The sequence below is a fragment of the Acanthochromis polyacanthus genome, chromosome 2 (assembly GCF_021347895.1).
Source record: "Acanthochromis polyacanthus isolate Apoly-LR-REF ecotype Palm Island chromosome 2, KAUST_Apoly_ChrSc, whole genome shotgun sequence".
Lineage (NCBI taxonomy): Eukaryota > Metazoa > Chordata > Actinopteri > Pomacentridae > Acanthochromis > Acanthochromis polyacanthus.
In genome coordinates, this window is record NC_067114.1 from 12,524,803 (window position 1) to 12,548,162 (window position 23,360).

Genomic DNA, 23,360 nt, shown 5'->3' on the forward strand with positions numbered 1-23,360 from the left:
GAAGATGGTTAAAATTGATGGGAAGATGAATGGAGCCAAATAGAGGAGCATTCTGGAAGAAAACCTGTTGGAGTCTGCAAAAGACCTGAGACTGGGACGGAGATTTATCTTCCAACAGGACAATGATCCAAAACATAAAGCCAAATCTACAATGGAATGGTTGACAAATAAACGTATCCAGGTGTTAGAATGGCCAAGTCAAAGTCCAGACCTGAATCCAATCCAGAATCTGTGGGCAGAGCTGAAGACTGCTGTTCACAAACGCTCTCCATCCAACCTCACTGAGCTCGAGCTGTTTTGCAAGGAAGAATGGGCAAGAATTTCAGTCTCTCGATGTGCAAAACTGATACATACCCCAAGCGACTTGCAGCTGTAATTGCAGCAAAAGGTGGCGCTACAAAGTATTAATGCAAGGGGGCCGAATAATATTGCACGCCCTACTTTTCAGGTTTTTATTTGTTAAAAAAGTTTAAAATATCCAATAAATTTTGTTCCACTTCACGATTGTGTCCCACTTGTTGTTGATTCTTGACAAAAAATTACAATTTTGTATCTTTATGTTTGAAGCCTGAAATGTGGCGAAAGGTTGAAAAGTTCAAGGGGCCGAATACTTTCACAAGGCACTGTACATATTATAATACATATGCTGACATTTAAGAACCTAACAACTGTGCAAAATAAGTGTGAAAAGATGACCAATTTATAATTGATTATCATGCGTTTACTGATACATATATAATTTAAAAAAAATTTTTAACTAGGAGTGGATATCATGAACAACATCTTTTACGGTGTGTATATATATATATATATATATATATATATATAGTAAGACTTCAGTGAAATCCAGACATTTCTGGCCATTATAATAAATTTAATACAATATTTCCAGTGTGCAGTTCTCTTCATTAATTTGCAACATGGACATTGGGTTGCTTTTAAGTAGAAATAAATAACAGAAGGGAAAGTCAGTGTAAAAAATGAAGCAAAATCTCTAACAGTTGACACATTTATATCATCTCTCATTGTAATTTTCCCTATTATTCATCCCTCAGGGATACCCAAAAAAAGTTCATTCACTTTTATCAGACCAGACACAGACCCCAACCCGAACCAAGAAAACAAACTACCGTAGTTGAGCTAGATTTTTTTATTTGACTTTTTATTCGCTTGATCGTTTTCTCCAACCCAAAGACAAGAATACACAGCATAAATTGAAAATATCCCATTTAATAGTTTACAACTTCTCATCTTTAATCATCACTTCATATGTTCAGTCCGACATTCACACTCACCTTGAAGCCTCGGAACTGGGATACAGTTCAACGTGTCAAACTTGACGGAAAAAAAGTGAACCTCATGCCTTCGCCCTCCCCCAACAAATCAGATTAGTTTTCAGTCAGGGCAGGAAGTGGGCGGGGGAGGGGTTTACAGATCTCATTTTCAAAATACAGTGGATGCATTATTTTTGATTCAGCAGGGACAGTGAACATGACGGTAATTCAGATGCTCTTCCAAGCCCTTTATACACTGAACTCACCCCAACAACAAAAACAAAACAAAAAAACAAAAAATCAATTATCCAATTAATCCAAATGGCAGATGTGCACTTCCAACGCCCTCTTTAAAAACATTAACAGTATCGTGAGCACTATCTGAACAACTTCTACATGTTAGTACTGACCCATGAAGGTGGTGTGACAAATCTCATCATTTGAACTTTTCTTGCATTTCAAAAAGTCTCAGGTCAAGAGTAGAAATGGCATTATTTACACTGGTTTTCACATGCAGCTCAGAAGCTGGAAGTTTGAAATTGCAGCCAAAAAATCATGTCCTATGTGGATAAAAGACATGTTGCACACCATCACGCTCTCTCAAACGCGATTATCTGCTCTCTCTGAGATATATACACACTCACACACACACTCACACACATCACTGACCACACCGCTGATGGGTTTTTGTTTCCGTTTCTTTTCCTCCTCTTAAGTTACAGCGTCCAAAGCACTTAAGTAGGGTTCATTTCCATTTGTACATTTCAAACAGCATGGATTACTGTATCATTGAGAGAAATGATCTGATGTGATTAACAAGGGTACATACTGGTTGAAGAAGACAATACAAACAACACAAAAACATTCAGGAATAGACGTATGAAACTTCCTTTCCCATCCCGTCAGCCTTCCATTTTGCACAGCTCCCCCTTGTGGTTTTTAGCTCGTAGCACAGCCTTTCCCCAGGTTTTGTTACAGCACTGGTGAAGCAGAACTGGATTAAAGTTATAAATAAGAGTCCACCCCGTTGCCTTCCTCCATCCTGTCCTGCCATGATTTACAACCACGTAAAGTTGGATTTCAAAAAAGCAAGGGCTCAGATTAATTTCACATGATGTGTTAGAGTAACTCAAAGTCATGCCATGCAGACACGAATAACGTCAGCGAGAAGCCACAAAAAAAAGAAACTTGAAGAATGCACTGTATTGTTCCGACCCAGGGACGTACATATCTCAGATTTCTATCAGCTCATTTCCTGATAAAAATTCTACACCAGTTTAAACCTACTGGCCATAATGGGGGGGGAAAAAAAAAATCAATCACAGTGAAGTTAAAAACCTCCCAGTGTAGCACTAGCAGCGGCCTTGCTTGCTTAGTTGAGATAGGATGCTTTTAGGAAGGTGCTATATGGCAGACGAAAAGACAAGCAGGCAACTAAGAGAATGAACACACCGAAACCAAGGGGCTTCATTTCACAAAGCAATTTGTAGGTTGAATAGAGTTTAATAGATGTGAATTGTCAAGAGTGCACGTAAGGCCAGAAGGAAGAGTTGCATCTTGGCAAGTAATCTGCTCCTCTTCAAAAGAGGGCATGGGAACGTGAGGCGATCGAGAGGCAGGGAAGCAGATGGAGCAAGGTGCAACTTCTGCCGCTGTGCAGCACTGTGCTTAGGTTTCTCAGTAGTACAGTACATCATTCAGACATCTGTTCAGATTCAACCCTTATTTCAACACCCAAAAGGAACCCCACCAAGTATCCTACTGACTCACCAGCTATCTTTGTAAAAGAAGTAAAGAAGACACATCCGATCATGAATGAAGTATGACAAATAGTAAATCAAATGCAGCTCAATTGCATCCTTTTAAGATTCTTTTTTTTGTACATATATGCATACAATTATACTTTCTAGCTAATCTTTTAAGTCTTCGTGTGGGTTTTATTTAATCTGATCAGCGTTCGTTTGTTTTACAACTATATACAATGTACAGGCAGCAGATCATATATCTTTTACAATGAATGAGTGATGATACAGGGAAGTCTTAATAGACTGATGATGACTAGATCTATTTAGACAATATACATTGTGAATAATTGGAATTTTTAGAAAATGGTATCTAAAAAAAGGATGAAAGATAGTACAAGAGACAAAATTGTAAAAGCCCTCAATATGTACAGAAAAAAAAGCCAATATAGCATTTGTCAACAACAGAAAAAAGTTAAACTGAAATAATTTTCTCCATATACACATATCATAGCTCAAAAATATTTCCAAAGCTAATAGTCTCTCTGATTTGGTCACAGAAGTTAGAAGACAGTGAAGCATAGTGAAAAGAATTATACAGCCTGATTGAACATCTGAGGATCTCAACACAGCATCGCAGAGCTGCTAAGGTTTGTTAAGCAATGAGATGTACAAACTACTGTTAGTTTCTCTCATGCAGATGCTCCCCCCTTGATTGCAATTCGTGACTAAACAAAGCTGTCAATCTACTGCCACTGAAAGTTAACAGAAAGACAGAACATTGTGAGGTATTAAGGTTACTGTGCCCGACAGCAAGTCTGATTTGGAGAAGACAAGAGCAAAGAAATCATACGGAAATCATCAAACAGTCACCACAGAACAACCTGTCCCAGTACCTCTCAGAGTGATCCAAACTCACATTTAAATGTTTTTGGGGGTGGGGTGGGGGTCTTAGTGATATTTGAAAAACACATTTAGGACTTTTCAAAAACACTGTCGGCTTATGAAAAGTTTATATCTATTAGCTGCCATTATCTTCTGAGATGCGCTTTGCTTTTAGGATTTCTTATTTCATCCAACAGGTAGTTTTAATGGAAAACCTGCCGCATTTTAAATAAAGAATCTGAATCATGTAGCTATCATTTATGCTTTTGTCAAAATTGTGAATAAAGACATTACTGTGGACGTCCATGTGGGCCGGTATTAATCAGTGATTGATAATTAACTTCATATTAGACATAGAAGTGAAAACGTAAAATTAAATGAAGTGACATACCAATTCAAAACCTTCCAAGACCACTTCCCTCAGATTGAACATGATCATCACACTCAGACTTACAAACGAAGCTCATACATGACTCAACAGTTCAGGGGCTTTATCTAGCTAAGTCAGAAAGGCACATCACTTTGATATCAGGCATAAATTAAGTCAAATTACTGAAGAAATAAAACATACTTTCACAAAAATAGTGCCAATAAGATGAGAGTCCCCGTTAAAGAAGACATGAAAAGAAGAAGGGGGGGGGGAAGAGAAGCATTCAGTGCATGTAACTACATTCATAACAAGCTTAATTTACATGTATGTGCAACCAGGTTAAACAAATCTGAAATGTAACTAAACTGCAAGCTAGACTGAGGATACAGATGCAGGAAAAGCTTAAAACACAGATCTCTAACTCAAATGCAATCGACTTGTTTTCAGATAAATTTCAGGCCTAGATTCTATAGAAAATAATGAATGAACAACCTCAAACTATGCAAAGCAATTAACCGTTGAATTTATTATACAGATCTAAATGCTGTCACTTCACTTCAGATGAGATGAGAGCCGGGAAGATCTGAGCATGTTCTCCGAATCTACCCACAGGTGACCAAAGTGGGCATGTTGGATCTGTTTATGTTCAAATGTGACAAAACAAATATAGACGAATTCCTATAGAAACATAGGATAAAAGAGGCCTACTACCAGAGTCAGAAAATCCCCTTCCAGCTGAAATCCAGGTGCGATTGTGATCCTAATGATGCTCAAACATGCTTGGAGCAAATTAATGTAATTCAAAATGAATACAACTCTGACAAGTTATATCACTCGTGATGTGGAGGGTCAAAAATATCCAACAAGTTTATGACTGCACTAAGTAGACCTTTCGAAGCTTTTTCTGCTGCCGTTGTGGGGCTGAAGTTTCATATAAAAATCTGAATGCAAAGCCAATTGGGAATATCAAGGGAGCAAAGTGCTTCAACTGCATTTTAAAATCAAACTATGGCTGCTGCAGTGCTTTTAGTGGGCAACACTTTTTCTCTACAGTGACTTGAGAGGGAAAGCGTACCACAGTGAATGGTGTGTGCGTGTGTGTGCTTTCGTGGGTGGTATCGGTGCTGGGCAGAGGATGTGTGTGGAAAACAGTACTACTAAGGAAAGAGATTGTGGAAACCAATTTAGAAAGAAAAGAGAAAAAGTTCATTGATTGATATGTTTACCCAATTATTCTCGTGATGTCAATAGTCAATAGGGTCTTCGTAGCATCTGTATATTTGTCCTGTGTTCAATGCTCTGCTGCCTCCCATGCAACTCGAGGGCAGCGGTCTGCAGTGACGTCACAGGGGGATCCGTTGGAAGAAAGGTGGGAGGTGAAAGGAAAATCGTTTTCATAGTTCCCTTGGTGGGGCTTTTAAGAGCGACGGGAGCAGCTCATCACTGCCAGGACTGAGGGGGGAAGTTATTCACCTCAGCCAGGTCTTGCACAGCCGAGCCTTTGAGGGTATACGTCAGCTTGATCCTCATTCGTAGCTGTTGCTGAAATTTCATCAGGATGATCGTGTTTATACAAGAGGAAATTTGTGCAAATCATTTCAGATCATACAGGTCTTAAGTGAGTGTCAAGTGTCCATTAAAGATCTACATAAACTGATCAAATGCAATTTGTGAATAACAAACTGACCTTCTGTGGGTTGAGGACTCTGATGACCTGTGTGACGGTTCCCTGGTTGAGTGCTGGGACAACATTACTGCTAGGGGAGAGGAGCTGCAGCTGGAATGTCTGACAAACAGATAGGGGACACTATGTTAGATGAAAATTTAATGATACCCATGGAGAAATGGGGTCAGTACAGTAGTTTAAAATAGAGATGCTCTCATTGATCAGCCACTGACCACAATTGATGGATATTCAGCTGTAAAGACCTAACTGAACTTCTCAAGCTTATTTATTAGATACGTTGACTGTAAAATAGGCGATGTATGTCACACAAACAGTGTTTTCATGGTCTTTTATCTCTACGACACACGTTTATGGTTTATTTTTCTGCCTAGGCAAAAACAGAATAGAAATTGCCAGTGGTGGTATGTCTGAGCTGCCCTGTGAATACTGGAGGCTGTAATAGCTAGTTGAAAGTAAGAGATAGTCACAGGTAGTTCCCTAAAGGCATACTTACAGAGTATTTTCTGGCTGACAGTGTGGTGACATTACACATATATTCTTCTTGTAAAGCCAAGCGTGATTACAAAGATTTCAACATTCATATATCAAAAATTGAACAATTCTGAGTGGAACTGCCTATTACTTTTAAAATCAGCACCTATTAATAAAGAGAAATACGACTATAGTGAGAAGTTGAGGATTTAAAAAAAAACATATGGGCAGCAAACAACAAGGGGCATTTTCTGCATTTTTTAGAGAAGGAGATTTCTGCAAATATATTTTAAAAAACAGCAAAAAGAATTTTGAAAAAAAATGCAGCAATCATCGTGTAATTGGAACGGTTTCTGGCCAAAGATAAAAAGAAAACCAAAGACATTGCTGTTCTATTAATGATTACTATTCACTGGTGCTGACAAGAATAGCAATGTTTTCAGGTTACAGAACCAATATTAGCAACATTCCTGTGAACTGTGCATAAATGACATCCACATTAATGGCACTGAACATGACTAAATCCTCCAGTGAACAACTGCAGACCTTTCACATTGTGAAGCTGCATCAGAGCAGAGGATCGTATTATATTTAAGCCACATAATATTAGTGTCAAATCGTGGCCGCTTACCTTTGGTACTGCAGCCTGAAAAACAAAGTCGGTCATGTCTGCCTCTGTTGAGTTGGATGCGTGGATGGTGATGACCGCGATGTTGGGGTTGGGGTTAGCTCTCTCAAATGTAAAGTCTATTTTCAGACCATTCTTGTTGTATGCTGTCATGGGAGGGATACCTAGACAGAGAGTTAAGAGGAGCAGATAGTCAAAAGATTGAGAGATACAAGAGCTTATATTTTCACTGCCAGTTCAAGATATACACACAAGTGCTTTATTGCATGAGGACAACTTCATAGACTACTGTATGTTTAGTAGTGGATGGACAAAGGGGGCAGCAGACTCTCACCTGCAGCTGCAATATCATTAAACAGGGGCTGTGAGGAGAGGCCATCCAAGAGGAAAGGGGGTTGGGAAGTGGGCACTGAGGGGGCAGGAGCAGGGGGTGGACCGCCTGGGATGGGAGAGCAACACACCAGGGTTTAAGAGGACATGATTAAACTGTGATGTCAAATACAATATGTTATTTCTCTGCATCTTCTAGCATAACAAAAGAGAGAAAGTTTCATTCATAATCAGCTGCAAATGACATTCAAACATCACTGACGGAACAAACCATACTTCAGAAACACTTTGATGAATAATTCCCTTTCACCTCAGTAAATGCAGCTACCACAGCACTGATAGTTAACATGGTGGACAACGTGTTGTTGTTTTACTGTTTGATTATCTCACCACAAGCACTGTTTCTGGTCTAGAAGGAAAAAAAAGTCACCACCGATATCCATTAAGATGTAAACCTGCAGCAAGAATTATTTACTTCTATCAAAACCACGCAGTGAGCAGGGACAAACATGGGTTGAACTTCACAGTGGTGGCAAACAAAAGTTTATACCAGGCCCTCGCTGTGGTCTATAAGGATTAAAGGAGAGCTTTCAACAGAGCACCCTACCACTTAGCGAGAGGTCACCCAGCAGATCAAGGAGCTCTCCTCCAGCTGAGGCAGGCTTGGTGGGCATCGTGGTCTGGATTACTGGCACCACATCATTACCACCGAGCAAGTCTAACAAATCATTAGCCTGGGCAACAAGGACAACACAAACATGATAAAATGTCTGTATTAAAATCATCATATTAAATAACAATAGTTGTACAAAAACATCTTGATTTATTAATTTATTAACAGACTTAAAGGGGAACTTCGGTTTTTTTCAACCTGGGGTCTGTTTTCATGTCATTTCATACATGTGAGTGATGGAGAAATGAATTTTCAAAATATCTCCAGTATTTAGCTAGGCTCACGCCAAAACCGGTGTTTTGGCACGCGATTTCGGAACAAGATTTGCTTTCTAGCATCCTGAGATTTGGATACAGACCACAACAAAGAGCGATCGCCAGGTAATGTGGAGGTTTTCGTTCACTTCTCATCTCTAGTATGTTGTGGGACACTCGTTGAGACTATCCGAGCCGGTCAGTGCGGGGAAAAAAGCATGTTAGGGCGGACTTTGACGCGGGGGGCAAGTTGCCCCATACTTTTCGCTAGCTGAGCTGCTAGCTGAGCTGCTAGCTGAGCTGCTAGCTGAGCTGCTAAGCTGCCTGCCTGGCTAAATACTGGAGCTATGTCGAAAATTCATTTCTCCATCACTCACACGTATGAAATGACATATGAAAACAGACCCCAGGTTGAAAAAAAAACGAAGTTCCCCTTTAAATAAAACCTTTTTCTTCACAGCCATTTAATAAAAACGTATGCTGTCCATGTCCAGCTTAAGTTTACTGAAGACAACTAGATCTTACAGTGAGAAACAGTACTCAGTTAACTTGTTCTTTTTAATGTTATGATTTTAAACAGTGCTCACCTGGTTGCTCGGCTGTGTGACAGGTGGTAGGTGTTTTGATTCCACCACAGAGGGCTCTGTCTCCCCATTTGTCTGAACAATCTCTGTGGGGCCATTAGTTGCAGTTTTCTCCATAATAGGCATTCGCTCTAGGAGAGCTGGCCTATTGTCAAGAAACATACAGAGACAAAAGATGAACCAAACTCAACCACTTAAGTTTTTTTTCCCCAAACTTCTCACTGGTAGAGTGTCATTGTGACAGATGAGATACAAATTTTGTAGGAGAAAGAAATGCAGTTTCACCTCATGTGGTCATATTTCTTGAAAAGCGCGTTGTATTCCACAGCTCTCTGTTGAAGCTCCACGTCGATGCTACTGCCATATATAGAAACCACCTTCTTGATTCGGCTGAAACAACAATTTGACATGTGTCAGGTAAACAAGGGACATTAGAAGTGGCTGTGAATAATGAACTTTACCAAATTGAAAACCAAATATTTGCAAAGCCCGGGTCATTTTTCAAATGGTAATACATACCACGGGTCAGACTTGAATAAGGCAGGTTAAGCCATACATAAAATTCATATTGCTTGTAACATTCTCAGAGCATAATAATAACATAAAAGCCAAATGCATGTTTAAATTTAGGAAATAATTGTTTATAGGCGTGTAATACATTTTTTCCAACTCAAGCTTATACCATCTTGTTTCACACACATCTACTACAAACAGCAGTCTAACAGCACTTTTTAATATTTATCATAAAAATCTTAGGGGATACCAAGGCTTATTTCAAAGAGCCATTACTTACTTTACACTGCTGAAGCGAGTAGACAGCTTCATGATGGCGGTCAGTGCATAACCCCGGGTCACAGGTGTGGACAGGTTGGACACCAGGAGGCCTTCCAACACGTCCAGAACTTCATCCTCAGTCACCTTAATTTATAAGGAAGACAAGAACAGCGCAATATCTGATGACTGAGTGTCTCTCTTAGGCTTGTGTGGTCTTCAATTTGTGTGTCTGTGAAACGTTTGGCAAACATTCTTCCAGTTGTACCTGGATGGGCTCCTCCTCCTCACATTGCCCAGACACTAGCAGGTCTCCGTATTCTCCTATGCACCAGGACGCTACCTGCACTAGAGGTTGCTACAAGACACATAAAAATACAAGTCAGCCTTTCAGTAACCAGCCTGAAATACAAAATGTGAATGAGAGAATGCATTATGTATCATTCAAAGACACTCCAAATCTAATCATGATCCAAACCAGAACAGCACGAACCTGTGAGATGTCATCCAGCAGTGCTTTGTAAAGTCTCTGTACTGTATAGGCATGCATCTCCACACTATTAGTGATGAGCTGGATGAGGTTGGGAACAGAGTCGTCTCGCACGTAGCTGCCTGCCTGTAAGGTAGAGGATGATGTCAATGGGAAATGCAAATTAAACTGCACAGTGAAGCGACATCAATGTTTGCTGCAGAGGCCTGTTACTACAGTCTAAATCTGCACAATGAATTGAATATTAATCACAATTATGGCTTCTCAATTAAATGAACACGAACAACTGCTATATTGAAGGGAAAATGCCTGCTTCACACACACGGAAAACAACCCATATAGACAAAAACATTTCTTTCAATTTGGCTAAGTCTCTAATTGGAATGCCTGGTTTCACTTAGTGGGAAGAGTTTAGAGTTTTCTAGAGTTGTTTCTGCACAGTCACCTTGGTGAACTGTAGCCTCAATCAATAAGCACATGTTCAGCAAGAGAGGCATGTTCTTTACATTTTGTGTCTGGAGATGCACCAAATGCAGATGCAAAGTCCTATTTTCATGAAAAGATTTGTACATTGTGCTCATTTTTTTTTTTTTTTTTTAAATGTGACAGTAAAAATAAGAAGAAATAATATTGTATTGATTTGTAGTACTCAATGAAACACTTGTAGTAATATGAGTGAATCAAAACTAAACAACAATCAACAGCATTGTAGGCAGTGGAGTGTTTTTGTAATACACATACTGTTGTCAGGACTCTCATAATGGTGTCTATGTGCCATCTTTTCGAAGGGGCATATCTGTAACACAAAGAACACATTGATTAGGACTGAAACTGTAAATACGTGAAGCGATCTAGATTCTACAAAGGCAGGAGATGAATGCTGTCAGAATATAAATGGTATCAACATGGTCTGTCAGACGATGGATCACTCATTGTATCATCATTCAGCATTTCCACACGAGCCATCATGGTGGTATCACAAACTCTTAGCTTGATGGAGATTACAGAGACTTCTATCTACCTAGACCTTCTGTGCTTGAAGTAGGAAAGAAAACTAAAACCTGAAATTATTTACAACCTCGCACGTGATGAGGTCAGGACGTTTTATTAACTACAAATCGTTGAGCTTGGTTGTAGCGTATAGTGAAGTCTGCGTGTCGGTGCCATACTTCTCTGCGGCTAGAAAGACTCCTGATGCACAGTCTGCTTTGAATTCAGGGTCACAGGAGTCCAGGAAGTAGAGCAGCTCCTTCATCATGCCTCTAATGTTGTTGCCATTCACCAGAGCAAAGCTCAGCTCCATTGCACGTCTGCACAGCGATGAAAAATAGACAAAGGTCAGAAAGAACGAGGTTAAATCGTGAGAAATGCAAAACTGTGGTTAAAATAATGCAAGGTCTGTGGATTTTACCTCTTGATGGACACATCCAGATCTTTTAAACAATCCACAATGGTGCTCCGATGTCTCTGCACTGCATTGTGGTCTGTCTGTACCGTCTTTAGTAGAGATGTCAAAGCCACGTATCTGGAATATGGATAATTAAGAAATATCATTAAGCATTAATAACATGTTAAGTTACCCTATGGCTGAAAGAGCTCATATGGCAGGTGAGTTAATTACCTTATATTTTTGTCATTGTTAAGAAGGAAGCGACCTAGTATGTTAATGGCCAAGACCTGTAAGAAAAAAGGCATTTAGGTAGGCTAGAAAAGATGATAGTGCTCCTATCAAGGGCTTCTTAAATTGAATTAACTCACCCTCAGTCCACTTTCAGACTTGATGTCCATTATAGTCAGTACAGTCTCGTACAGGATTGCGTTGCCTACATTTTTACTTGTCTCTGTGTTTGTTGCAACCTGCAATTGTACGCACAATGACTTTGTCAAAATAACACTTAATTCAGCTAAAGCTTTAAAGTCTAAGCAAAGACAATTTCAAAGTCGAACCTGTGCAAGGATGTCATTCATTGCTTCACTGGAGTCGTCGTCGCTCTTGCCTAAAATCCGCAGTAGTCTCAATATCCGCACCTAAGGAATGTAAACAAATGTGCAGTCCTGTCCGTTTACTCAAAAATTGTGATTTGTTTTGTTATTTGTCACAGGTAAATTCTGGTTTCTGTTGTCCTCATCCTTGCTTGCAGCTAATCTGCCGTTATCCTGGTTGTTTTTCCACTTTAATAACTTTCTTCATCTATCCGTGTGCCGTTGCATGCTTAAATGAAATATTTGTGATAGCAAAGATGAGGACTTTCTTGGGGGTGAGGGTAGTGGTGGTGGTGGTGGTGGTGGTGGGGTGTATTGCATCAATAAGAAGGGAGGTTTACCTGCAGGAAAGGGTCACTTATGCCTGACACATCATGCTCAGGAGAGTATCCAGACATTATTAGGTTCTTCAGGATTCTCACCAACTGTGGAACGAGCTACAAAAACACCAACAACAGAGGAGAAAAGAAAAGGTGTCAATATTTTGTGTGCGTCCTATAAATGTTCTGCTTTTCAACATTTCAACAACATTGTATTTCATTACTGTTTAAGGTTAATCATTTCTCATTCACAGTAGCAGCTAGCTAAAATAATTTATATATGAATTGAAAGGAATTATTGTTTATTGAAGTATAGTAGCACTTTAAAATTTAGTTGTTTTTTTAGGTTGTAAAATCAACACTTGATTGTACAAAAATATTAGGTTAGAACATTTGGATTGAGAGAAAAAGAAAATGTGCATATACACTTCCGTCATTTCTGAACATGGCTAAACTATACAGACAAGATTAGTGTCTAATACAATTTGCAAACTATTTAATTTCAAACTCTTTATGTTAAAACAGGTTATCAAAATTTTGCTTAAAGGAATACTCCAAAATTTTGGGAAACAGTTTGCCTGGACTTTTTTCAACACTTTGCATCCAGTACAGTGACAGATCCAAAATGCATTTAGTCTAAATAACACAAAGACTAGTAGCAGAGAGCATATTCTTAAACGTAATACTGAGTGCTGCATGTAAATAAATATGTTTGGAGTTGGAAAGGGGATTATTCATTCCACTTTTGCTTTCAGCATGCGTCCAGTTTTTCTGTTATACCAGACTGAACACGCTCCAGACCAGATCACTTTACAGGACGCGCAGAAATGAAATCCATATATCTTCTCTGCTGTTGGGTGTGATGACAAACAAGCATCCCCAAACGCCAGAGTGGGATTTTAAAAAGCAAAAAGAAAACTTCTCTTTCTTACATGATGTTCCAGAACTACTTCTGCCAAACTCTAAGTCTTTCTCCAGACCAAAAGCCACCTCTCCACAACTACACAGGACTGAGACAGTTATAAACTTCCCTTTTACCTAGACAGATACAATAAAAATCATCTGCTCCTGGTGACAACACCCGTGGCAATCATGTGAAAACACACCCACCTGAGTGCCTTTAAAGAGACGGTGATCAAATGAATTCCATATTAGGCAAATAATGACATTCAAAACAATAGTGATAAATGTGTCTGACAAATGGACCAAAAACTCTTTGAATATTCAAAACACTGACATAGTAATGATCACCGTACAAGTTAACGAAATCAAAATTCTAAATTAAAACACAACATGACATTACTCAACACAAATCTGATTACATCTGAGGTGACTGTGAGAAGTGATTACTATTTACAGCATGCACCAGCTATGAGATCAGAATGTACTCTTACCTTCTCATTCTAACACAATGCAGGAATTGTAACGAAGACAAATGACAGAAAAAATATGAAGTAGATGTTAGGGAGGGGAAACTGGAAATCATTTACTTTCAGAGAGCTTAAAATAATGTTCAGATCATGAGCATGAGGAGTGGTGCTTCTGGCATAGTTTTATTACACCTAGAGAAGGAGAGGTACAGCAGCAGTTGAAATACAAGAGGAAAAGACAGTGGTAGGAGATAAAAAACTAAGACATACTGAATGCAGAGGTAACCTGTAGCGCAATCTAAACCTCAAACAGTTCAACATGTTTGCCTAGCTTAGCTATAACAAAAGAAAATGCGTACGCAAAGGGAGAATGAAATGTGACGTGAGCTTAAGACAAATGCATAAGTAAGTACTGTAGCTCAGTTAAGGAAGAGAATCTGTTTGTACCTTTCTGAAGTGGGCCAGCATGTCAGGACTTCTTTCACACATCTCAGTGAGGAGGACTACTGATGTGTGGAGAACACCTGGAGGAACAGGCAAAGTGAAAGTCATTTGCTTTGACTAAATATGTCGGAAAGAGCTGTTATGCTCTCTGCATTACCTATTGGATTTTTTGCCAGACAATTAGAACAAAAACAGCACTATGGTTGAAAAAAATATTACTTTGTAGGGTGCCATTATTTTCAGTAACAATGATGAAATAAAAAGTGTAGTGAGTAAAGGCTCATTACAGATAAACTCTACACAGCATACTATTTTTTTTTTTTTACTAACAAGGACAATTAATTCCTAAATCAGAATACTTTCACCTCTATTAAAATTTAAGCCAGATAAAAGCAAAGTAAAAATTGCTTAAAATTTTTAATGGTTCTTCTTGTTTTTCTGGCAGCTGTAGGACTAGAAATATCCCAAGACTGAGAAGCTCTAATATTTTTTATCTGTCACATTCAAATGGGTTCTGAGATACAGTATTGCTCAAACACAAACAATTGACTCAAGACAAATGTGCAGGTTGAGCTAAATGACACGTTCACTCAAACTCTACAGAAGAATCAAGTCTGAGTGTTTTGACAAGTAAATGTGGCATTCACAAGGACATCTAAAAATGATCTTCCTGCTTTCAACAACTGTTATAACCAACAGCAACCACAGACCAAGACGAGACATTTACCAACATCCAGGAGTTATGAGTTCTTGACTGACAAGTCAGACGGATACACAAAAAGGCTTGAAAACTCTAAACAGATGTTTACAGCTGTAAATATGTAATATTTATACATTCTTAAAATAAATGTTCAAAATTGAAAGCACAACTGAAAGAACTTGTTTACATCATTGATTAGTTTGTGTGTTTGCAAGTGACAGTACATTATACAAGATTGTGGTCTAGTTATGAATCATCACGTTCGCATGTGCGAATTTAAAACTAGCTGTCTGTGGCAAAGCACATCATCTTCTACTTCTACATGTTTTGCAATGCAGTATAGATGATAATGATCTATAAAAACAGCAACCAAATAAATGCATTTTTAAACTTATCTGAAGTAATCGCTACCGCATTGCTGCAAGGTCAGGTAGCTGAAGTACTGTTACAAAAAATCTTTTCCTTTTGCCTATCTTCCATATGTGGAGGGGGGGGCGGCGCACACACACACACACACACACACACACACACACACACACACACACACACACACACACACACACACACACACACACACACACACACACACACACACACACACACACACACACACACACACACACACACACACACACACACACACACACACACACACACACACACACACACACACACCCTAACGTTTATGACAGACTCATTAATTCCACTATCCTCCACAAAGGACATCACAGAAAGGACATCAGCTGCCCAGCTGTTCTGAACAAAGCTCTGAGTGACAGGAAATAGAACGAAGTCTGCCTTTGTGTCGGACATCCACATTTCCCCATGAGCCAGCAACTGTGTCTTGACAAACTATTTACACTTACCATGGTTCTTCTCGCTCAGCAGGTTTTTTGTGGCTGGAAGGAACATTTCCATGAGTTCTGGGACCTTCCTGATGACATGAACTGCACACAACGCTGCCTGTCGACAAATATTTAAACAAGACAATGTTCAACCTTTAACACAATATCTAGTTTCTGAGAGTTAAATGTAACTCCATCACGCATGCCTATTCTTCATTCCGAATAGTTAAACACAAAATAATTCATATAAACAAGACAACAGTGCAGCTTACTTTTTTCCTTAAATAGGAGTTGGATGTTTTGAGCAGCTTCTCTACCTCTCCTGCCAGATCACGACACATTTCTGAGGATCCCATGCAGCCTAAAGTGCACAAGGCCAGGCCCTGGACATATTGTGTGCTGTGATTCAAATCACTGGTGTGAGAGAAAGGAGTAAAAATAAGCCACGGAAACACAGAAGTACACACACAAGAACAATTTCTGAAAGCTAAAATCCAAGGAAAACATTAAGATAAATTATTAAGAAGGAGGACTTGGCAAGAAACAAGCAAAAAGTCTATAATAGAGGAGAACAAATGGTTTGGATAAAAGGTTTAGTAGGTGTTGGGGTTGTGTCCTAATTAGCATACTTAAACACAGGTCTCAATCAAACATTAATCACGTCTTACAAATAACATCTAACAAGCCAAGTATCAAATATATTAACCTAAGAATGTGACTTCCACTTACTTCTTAATGCAATTTGTCATTAGTAGGTGGACATCCTGCCTCTCATCCAACAGCAACATGGCTCCCAAATAACCTATTCGTTTGTCAGTGAACTTCTGGGATGCAATCAGCTTCAGACACTCCAGCTAAAAGAACAAGTCAGTGTGTTAGGAAACAATCCAGGGGTGTGAACTTTGTGACAATATAACCACTGGAAACGTAAAAAGCATGTCTTGTTGTTATCCCGAACATACCTGCCCAAAGTGTGCTGGGTAGCCCAACATGTGCATATAAAGGAGCTTTGCCACATTTCTGCAACGGTATGTATTGTCTTCCTCTCTAAAGGACGAGCGGATAGCAGCACACTCTTTCTGGATCATCTCGCGCTCCTCTGCCTGGGTTCGTGCTGTCCGGATAGTCCGGATCAGCTCCCGCAGTCTGATCGGAGCTGGCATTCTCTGGAAAACACAAAAGGAAAGGAACAGGTTAGCAACCACTGCTTTGAGGTTGGCACAAGACTAGGTTGAATCAAAACAGGAAAGCTGCTCTTCTAATGAAGAAAATTTGATCAAAATAAAACTCGTCATGCTACAAGATTGTGTATCACTTAATCAAATATGCCTTCCTTCATGCAATGAAATAGTTGGTGCAAAAGAAGGTTTTACAATTATGAAGTAACAGAAGTATATTTAACCACATTTTCTGAGTTTAGACTTTAATTGTATTCCTTCAAATAACCAGGTTTCCTGTATGCTGAAATGCTGTGCATAGATTTAAACCAGGGTAAGTGAAGAAAAAAATATATATTTTTGTGTTTAAAAGTTAACAGACCAAATTCAAAAATAAAATTTGAAAAGGACGGAGATTTTACTTGGAAGCAGATATGACAATCCCCTCAAGAACTGCATTTTTTAATAGAATTAAAAGTGCAGAGGCAAAGGAGAATAGCAGGTGAAATTCAATTCCCTCACAGAGAAGCTTCTGAGAGCACACAAGCTTTAAGCCAGGGGAAGAGCTTTAAATATTTATAACAAGTACATGCTTAGTTGTGGGAATAAATTCTCCTGTGTTTGTATGTACCAATTACAATTTACAAAAAACAGATCCAACAGCTACAAAGCTTGATTCTTCAAAGCAACGAACATAGGCAAGACAGCAGAAAGAAAAAGCTCTTCTATCACGCAGTTGTGATCTTTGAAAAGCAGCTCGCATCTCACAGAATCTAAGATGAACAATCTCTTCAATAATGCAGGACAAGGCGTTTAAATCTAACTCCGAAATATTACAAGAAAAATATATTACAGTACATTTCATAATGATATTTTTACGTTACCAAAAAAGAAATAGAATTTATTATGGATGTTTGAATATGCTGTGAAGTCTCTTGTGAGCCAGAGCACTCTCTAACAGCTTGTAGAGGATCTAGAATTAACAGATTTTCAGATGACTTATGTTATGAATTGGCGCTATATAAATAAAATTGAACTGAAATCCAATTCATGATCACCAAGGCAAAAAAATTCTATGAAAGAGGCAAGAAATGTGGGAGCGAGTCAGTTCAGCTCGTTTAATATGCAAGAATGCATTCGTCTGCTGGAAGTGCAGATTCAAGGGTTGAAAGTTGTATTCTGACTAAGCAAATGAATTGAACACTAATTTTCATGAATTTTGGAAAATGCATCCCATTTAGATTTTTTTTTTTTTTTTTACTTAGGACATTTAGGCAAAATGTTCATAAATATGACAGTAAAAGCTGGCACACAATTTAAGTGTTTTAATTACAATCATCCTAATTCAGCTGCATAATGAAACGGCAAAGTTATTTGTGGTGGCTCCTTAATTAGAGAAAGGTACATTTTGTCTCCCATTTCATGGAGACCTTTTATCTAGTAGTATGAAGTACATAATTAAGTTGTTACAGCAACAGAAACGATGGTAATTACTTGTCCATTTCTCCATCTAACTACCCACTGTTGAAGTGGATGTTTGGTAGACAGGAACACAATGGACTTTGACAGATGAGACCTAGTAGAGACCCTAAAAAGTTATGATGCGATTAATAAGTGGATAGCACTGCTTCACAACCTTTCTTGCATATAATGTAATTCTTCAACATGTGAAACTGCATCAGTTATTATTTTATAAAAGCACGTCTATAACCTTAACAGAGTTGCATTCAACCATAGAAGTTTGTCCTTGGTTCAGTGATACTAAGTAGTAGAGGATTTCAATGATCATAAAATGTGTCACACAAACAGACAGATGTTTTGCTTTTTCAATAGACAGTTTTTACATTACTAAAAAAGGAGCTGTGAATTTTCCAACAGGCTACCCTAACAAATGTATTTTCCTATTCATTTTGTAGTCAAGTGAGAACTTATCCCTCCAGTTGTCATGCAAAGCATCCAAGAAATACTTTGAAAAGAGGGATTAGAAGTTTTCTATTAGCCGACTGAGTTTCTCTCTTATGGTTTTCAAAGGCACATACAGACGACACTACAAGCAATGTAGTACCAAAAATAGATTTATCTTGTGGCTCTGGTAAACTGTTACGTGCGTAAGCAAAAGTTTTACCCAGTAACGTTACAGCTATTGTTCTCACTACAGCCCTGCCATTAGACTTATGTAAATCTTACTAGGTCATGAGCTGGCTAATTGCCACAGAGCCTTGCATGGAAAATCAATTCTGGCTCTTATTCCCACATGACACATTCTCTGAAAGTTTCCTGAACATCTATAGATTAAGCTGACTGCAAGAAATGAGCTTTAAATGAACTTCACATCAACTATAAATCAGTCCTAACATACAGCTACCTTTGACTTGCAATATTTTTATCTGAATGACCAAAGAGATAGAGAAAGGAAAAAAACACTCCCTGCCATTTCATCACCGACTATCACTGAGGAGATTAAAAGAAAATCTTTTTAATTATGCCAGTTGGTTGAGTGAAATAAGTATCCAGACACAGCAAGAATGAGGACATCCTTTGTTGAATAAGGTGGTTTGTAGAGAATCTAAGAACTCATTGTGATAAAAGAAAAGTGTGGTGGGTGGTCAAGCAAGGCCAAGCTTTATTAAAGGCAGAGATCTAATGTCTGCCTTAACACCATTTAAATTACCTTAGCTGAAAGGGCCTACTGTTGGGCTTCGTAAATCATAGCTCCTGTGTCTTGCTGTGTTTATAATCAAATGTGTACATATTAAAGAAGGTAAATCCGGCCTCTGCTGAGAGCTGATTATAGTTCCTCATTCTTGCAATTGCAGCACAACAGCGCATTCTTCTACAATTAAAACACAACCTGTTCTTTACTGTCCAAACCTTTCATCATGCTTTACTGCCACTGCTGGCAAGTAAAACTGTGTATTTAGGTTAAAAGTTCAAAAACATAATAGATGGATGAGAAAGAACACAGTGTGGGGGAGATGTGAACTTATTCAATAGGTCAGCTGAATTTTGCCTTATTTTACAGATAAGAAAACATTTCTTTACACATACTACAGATTTAGGTGGTGACCGCAAAGAACAATCATTGTAAGATTGTGTCGAAAAAAATGACTCGGTGTATCAGGGCTTATCTGACCCAAGTGTGACAAACGGTGTAGGTCTACACCCTGCAACAAAAGTAAGTTGAACCCATCACAGGTGCATCTTTCAATAACAAAACAATAATTCTGAGACAAACTCATTTTAGCATCTCTGAGTAACCACCCTCTCACATAGTAAATTTCTCCAAACCTGACTATCTTTATGGGTCATATGGCAAGCATATGAAAGCTAAGTGGACAACACATACCTATCACCAACAAATAATCAGGAATAATGCAAAGCCGAGACAGTCAACCAAACCTTTCCTGACACAGATGCATTATATCGTCCATAGGCATATTCTGCATGTCCTGTGAAATGTTCACAACAAGCGTTTCCTCTCATGAGATTTGGGGAGCCAGCCTACATTAGCTTTCAGAGCCTAACAACCAGCAACAAGTAAAAAGCATGCCACACCTCTTATGTACCACAGGGAGCAGTCAACCTGTTGACTCAGACATCACACTATCCAGAGATAGAGCACCATTTTAAATGGTTTTCCATCAGATTGCTAATTGCTATGAGGTCTGAATCATTAGGAATCGAAACCCCAGATGTAACATCTACTGCTATGCTCTTTGTTCGATAGAAGTTGCACAGTTAAACTAGACAAAAAGATCATCAGGTAACTCAAATATGTGTAGAACATGTACAGGTACTACTCCTAAAAAATGACAATACATATTGTTTCATTAATGTATCTATGCCTTGGCTATGCACTTATATGATGTCAGAGCAAATTACCTATTCTATATTTCATTACCAACTTTACAGGATCACCTCTGCATAGCTACAACCTATTGATAACATCACATTAAAACGCAACACTAAAGTGCACACGTCTAACAATAAAGAGTAGACATGAGTAACGATGCTATCTAACCAGTATTGTGTCAGCTTTTACATTTATACCCTACTTCGCACACGCACATTCAAATATTGAGTTCTACACTTCAGCAGAGGATATGAAATATATTTGATAGTCAAAATATTTTGACCAACATTTTACCAAACCTTAATGGTTCTTTAGATTTCAGGGTTTTCTGCTTTTCAAACATGGAGAACAAGTCGATTTACAAGTCTGCCAGATTGTTACATTTATGGTCGAACATTAGCTAGCTTGTAAGTTTAACATTGTTTGCAGACACTAGGGTCTACTACCACAAACCAGTTCTCCGTCTGTTGAAAGACACAGCTGAATGCATGCAAAATTACTCCAAGTTTATGTTAAAAGCCTGGTGGTCAGTAAAGCTATTACTGAGCAAGAGCCATCTCTGAGCTAAATTTTAACTGTTGAGGTGCTCCCACTGTTGAACAGATCTCCAACCAGCAACAGATGGAGCCATAATGAAGGTCCAAAGAAGAACTAGCTGTGTAAAAAACAGGTTTTCTGTCAGTTACCCTAAACAGTCAGTCAGTCATTTGACTTTGTCAGGTCAAAAATCAGTCAGCAGAAAAACCTTGCAAAGAAACCAATACTACTACTGAAAAAAAAGCAACTAATGTTGACTCCTACACTACTTTCTTCTCCCACTGATTTTGTGGGGCTGCTGTTACTGTGACGAAGAAAAACAAATAAAAAACCTGGGAGACCAGTTACTGTTCAAGTCACATGTGCTACCAAGACAGATGCACTGCTCAGTCTACGCTGCAGTCTTCACATATTAAGATTTTTTAGAATGCTAAGACCAAACCTGTAAGTCTTTCACCTTATATTGTGTGGGACACTGATATGTACACACAATGCCTGGTATGAATTTGTTTCAATACCATGTGACTGATAACTGCTAAGACAGCACATAATATACCTAGTGAAGTATATACAAAGACACTATATTACAGTCAGCAGAGGTAGAGGTTAAGTGGTTTTAATTAAGGTCATTGCTATCTTGTTTCAGGCATAATATTATGCAGTTGTTCCAATGCTGTAAGACCCGAAAACAGCTTGATTCACCTGCACCAAGCAGCACCAGCTTTTGTAGACAGTGTGGTAAACTTAACGCACAGCGAATGAGTCTAGCACTGAAAAACGAATCTAACAAACGTGCAGGAATCACCAGTACTGTACGTCACCCTCATTTGTTCACTTCCTACTTACAGTTGACTTCCTTGAGGTTAACCTGCTAATCGTTTTATGACAAAGACTGACACACAGATGACGATTGCAGAATGTTAAAATGCTGTTTCTGAATGTTAAGTTTTTTCATTCAGGCGTTGTCAATAGCGAGTAACTATCTTGGGAAACTATGGCAAAATCGAGTCCACGTCCTCAACAAACTAAGCTAGCTAGCGTTAGCTTCCTGAGTATCCAAATGGAACGCTGGCTTATGGGTGAAATGTTTACAATTTATCAAATGTTAGGGAAGTGTAATTTCCTTACGAAGCTCGCAGCCAAACGGCATATGCCTGACGTTACTTAAAAATTGAAAATTACACCTATTAAACACCAGCTAACTACGAGCTAAAACACAGGTATCTAGAAAGAAAGGGCAACATATTGGGTTGACACTATAGCAGTAGCTTCACCTTGGTTGACATTATTTCGCTAAATTACAGTTTACATCTGTACCATTCTACAGTATTGTCGAAATGAAACCAGAGGCCATTACACCTGACTCTGATCGCCGATTGATCAGGACATGATGCAGTTTAGGCCTTCTCGAAGCATTTGGATTATCAAGCTAGCGAGTTCTCTGTGGCGTTAGCTAGCCACCTGACCAACCGTTTGTTTCTGTATTACCTAATCCGAATACTACCCGAATTAAAGGCAAATGCGTATTATGCAAGCTAGCTAGAAAGAGATAAAATATAAATTTTCTACTACGTGTTGTCACGATGATTAAGACTTTATGGACAACCACACAACATACATTGCTACAGAGCTTCACATCCCTAGCCCCAGCAGGTAGTTAGCAAGGCTACAGCTATGAGGCAAGCTAACTATGCTAGCTAAGTTAGCTGCTGACAGGCACAACCCCGGTGCACTGAGGGCTGCGACTTCCTATGCAGCGCGACAGTGAGAGTTGTCAACGTAGATACAATCAAAGCACGGACCATTACTCACACGTAAAGCTATTTTAACACATTTCTGCCGACATACGATTCGTAAAATGTACTTACTAGCCGTAATGATACCAGAAAATAACTGGAATCGTCTCTATTAGCAATGGAGGGAGGAACACACTAGACATGCAAAATGGTGGCTACTCCAGCCTCAGCACATCTACCGCAGGCGGAGGGTTAC

General features: G+C 38.9%; 1 protein-coding gene across 2 annotated transcripts; it reads right to left on the bottom strand.

Moving 5' to 3' along the window:
• Positions 1-1,135: 1,135 nt before the first annotated feature.
• ap1g1 (adaptor related protein complex 1 subunit gamma 1) lies at positions 1,136-23,360 on the bottom strand. 2 transcript variants are annotated; one of them, XM_022200807.2, is made up of 24 exons: positions 23,237-23,360; positions 16,784-16,987; positions 16,551-16,675; positions 16,094-16,235; positions 15,843-15,939; positions 14,280-14,356; positions 13,857-13,865; positions 12,484-12,579; positions 12,107-12,187; positions 11,918-12,016; positions 11,781-11,836; positions 11,571-11,684; positions 11,329-11,469; positions 10,901-10,955; positions 10,163-10,285; positions 9,938-10,027; positions 9,692-9,816; positions 9,184-9,288; positions 8,902-9,043; positions 7,995-8,121; positions 7,392-7,496; positions 7,061-7,221; positions 5,959-6,057; positions 1,136-5,813 (listed from the first exon to the last, which is right to left on the bottom strand). In XM_022200807.2, the coding sequence occupies exons 2-24, from the start codon at positions 16,982-16,984 to the stop codon at positions 5,712-5,714; spliced, it is 2,472 nt and encodes an 823-aa protein (XP_022056499.1). In that variant the 5' UTR covers positions 16,985-16,987; positions 23,237-23,360; the 3' UTR covers positions 1,136-5,711. The 2 variants fall into 2 exon arrangements, with proteins under 2 accessions (XP_022056499.1, XP_022056500.1); XM_022200808.2 differs by lacking the exon at positions 13,857-13,865.

Excerpts from the sequence above, each read along its gene's own strand:
- ap1g1 (XM_022200807.2), bottom strand. The coding sequence starts at position 16,984 with ATGCCAGCTCCGATCAGACTGCGGGAGCTGATCCGGACTATCCGGACA. Across the intron at positions 12,017-12,106 it reads TGAATGACATCCTTGCACAG|GTTGCAACAAACACAGAGAC; the intron begins GTTCGACTTTGA and ends GTACAATTGCAG. Across the intron at positions 6,058-7,060 it reads TTCAGGCTGCAGTACCAAAG|ACATTCCAGCTGCAGCTCCT; the intron begins GTAAGCGGCCAC and ends TCTGTTTGTCAG.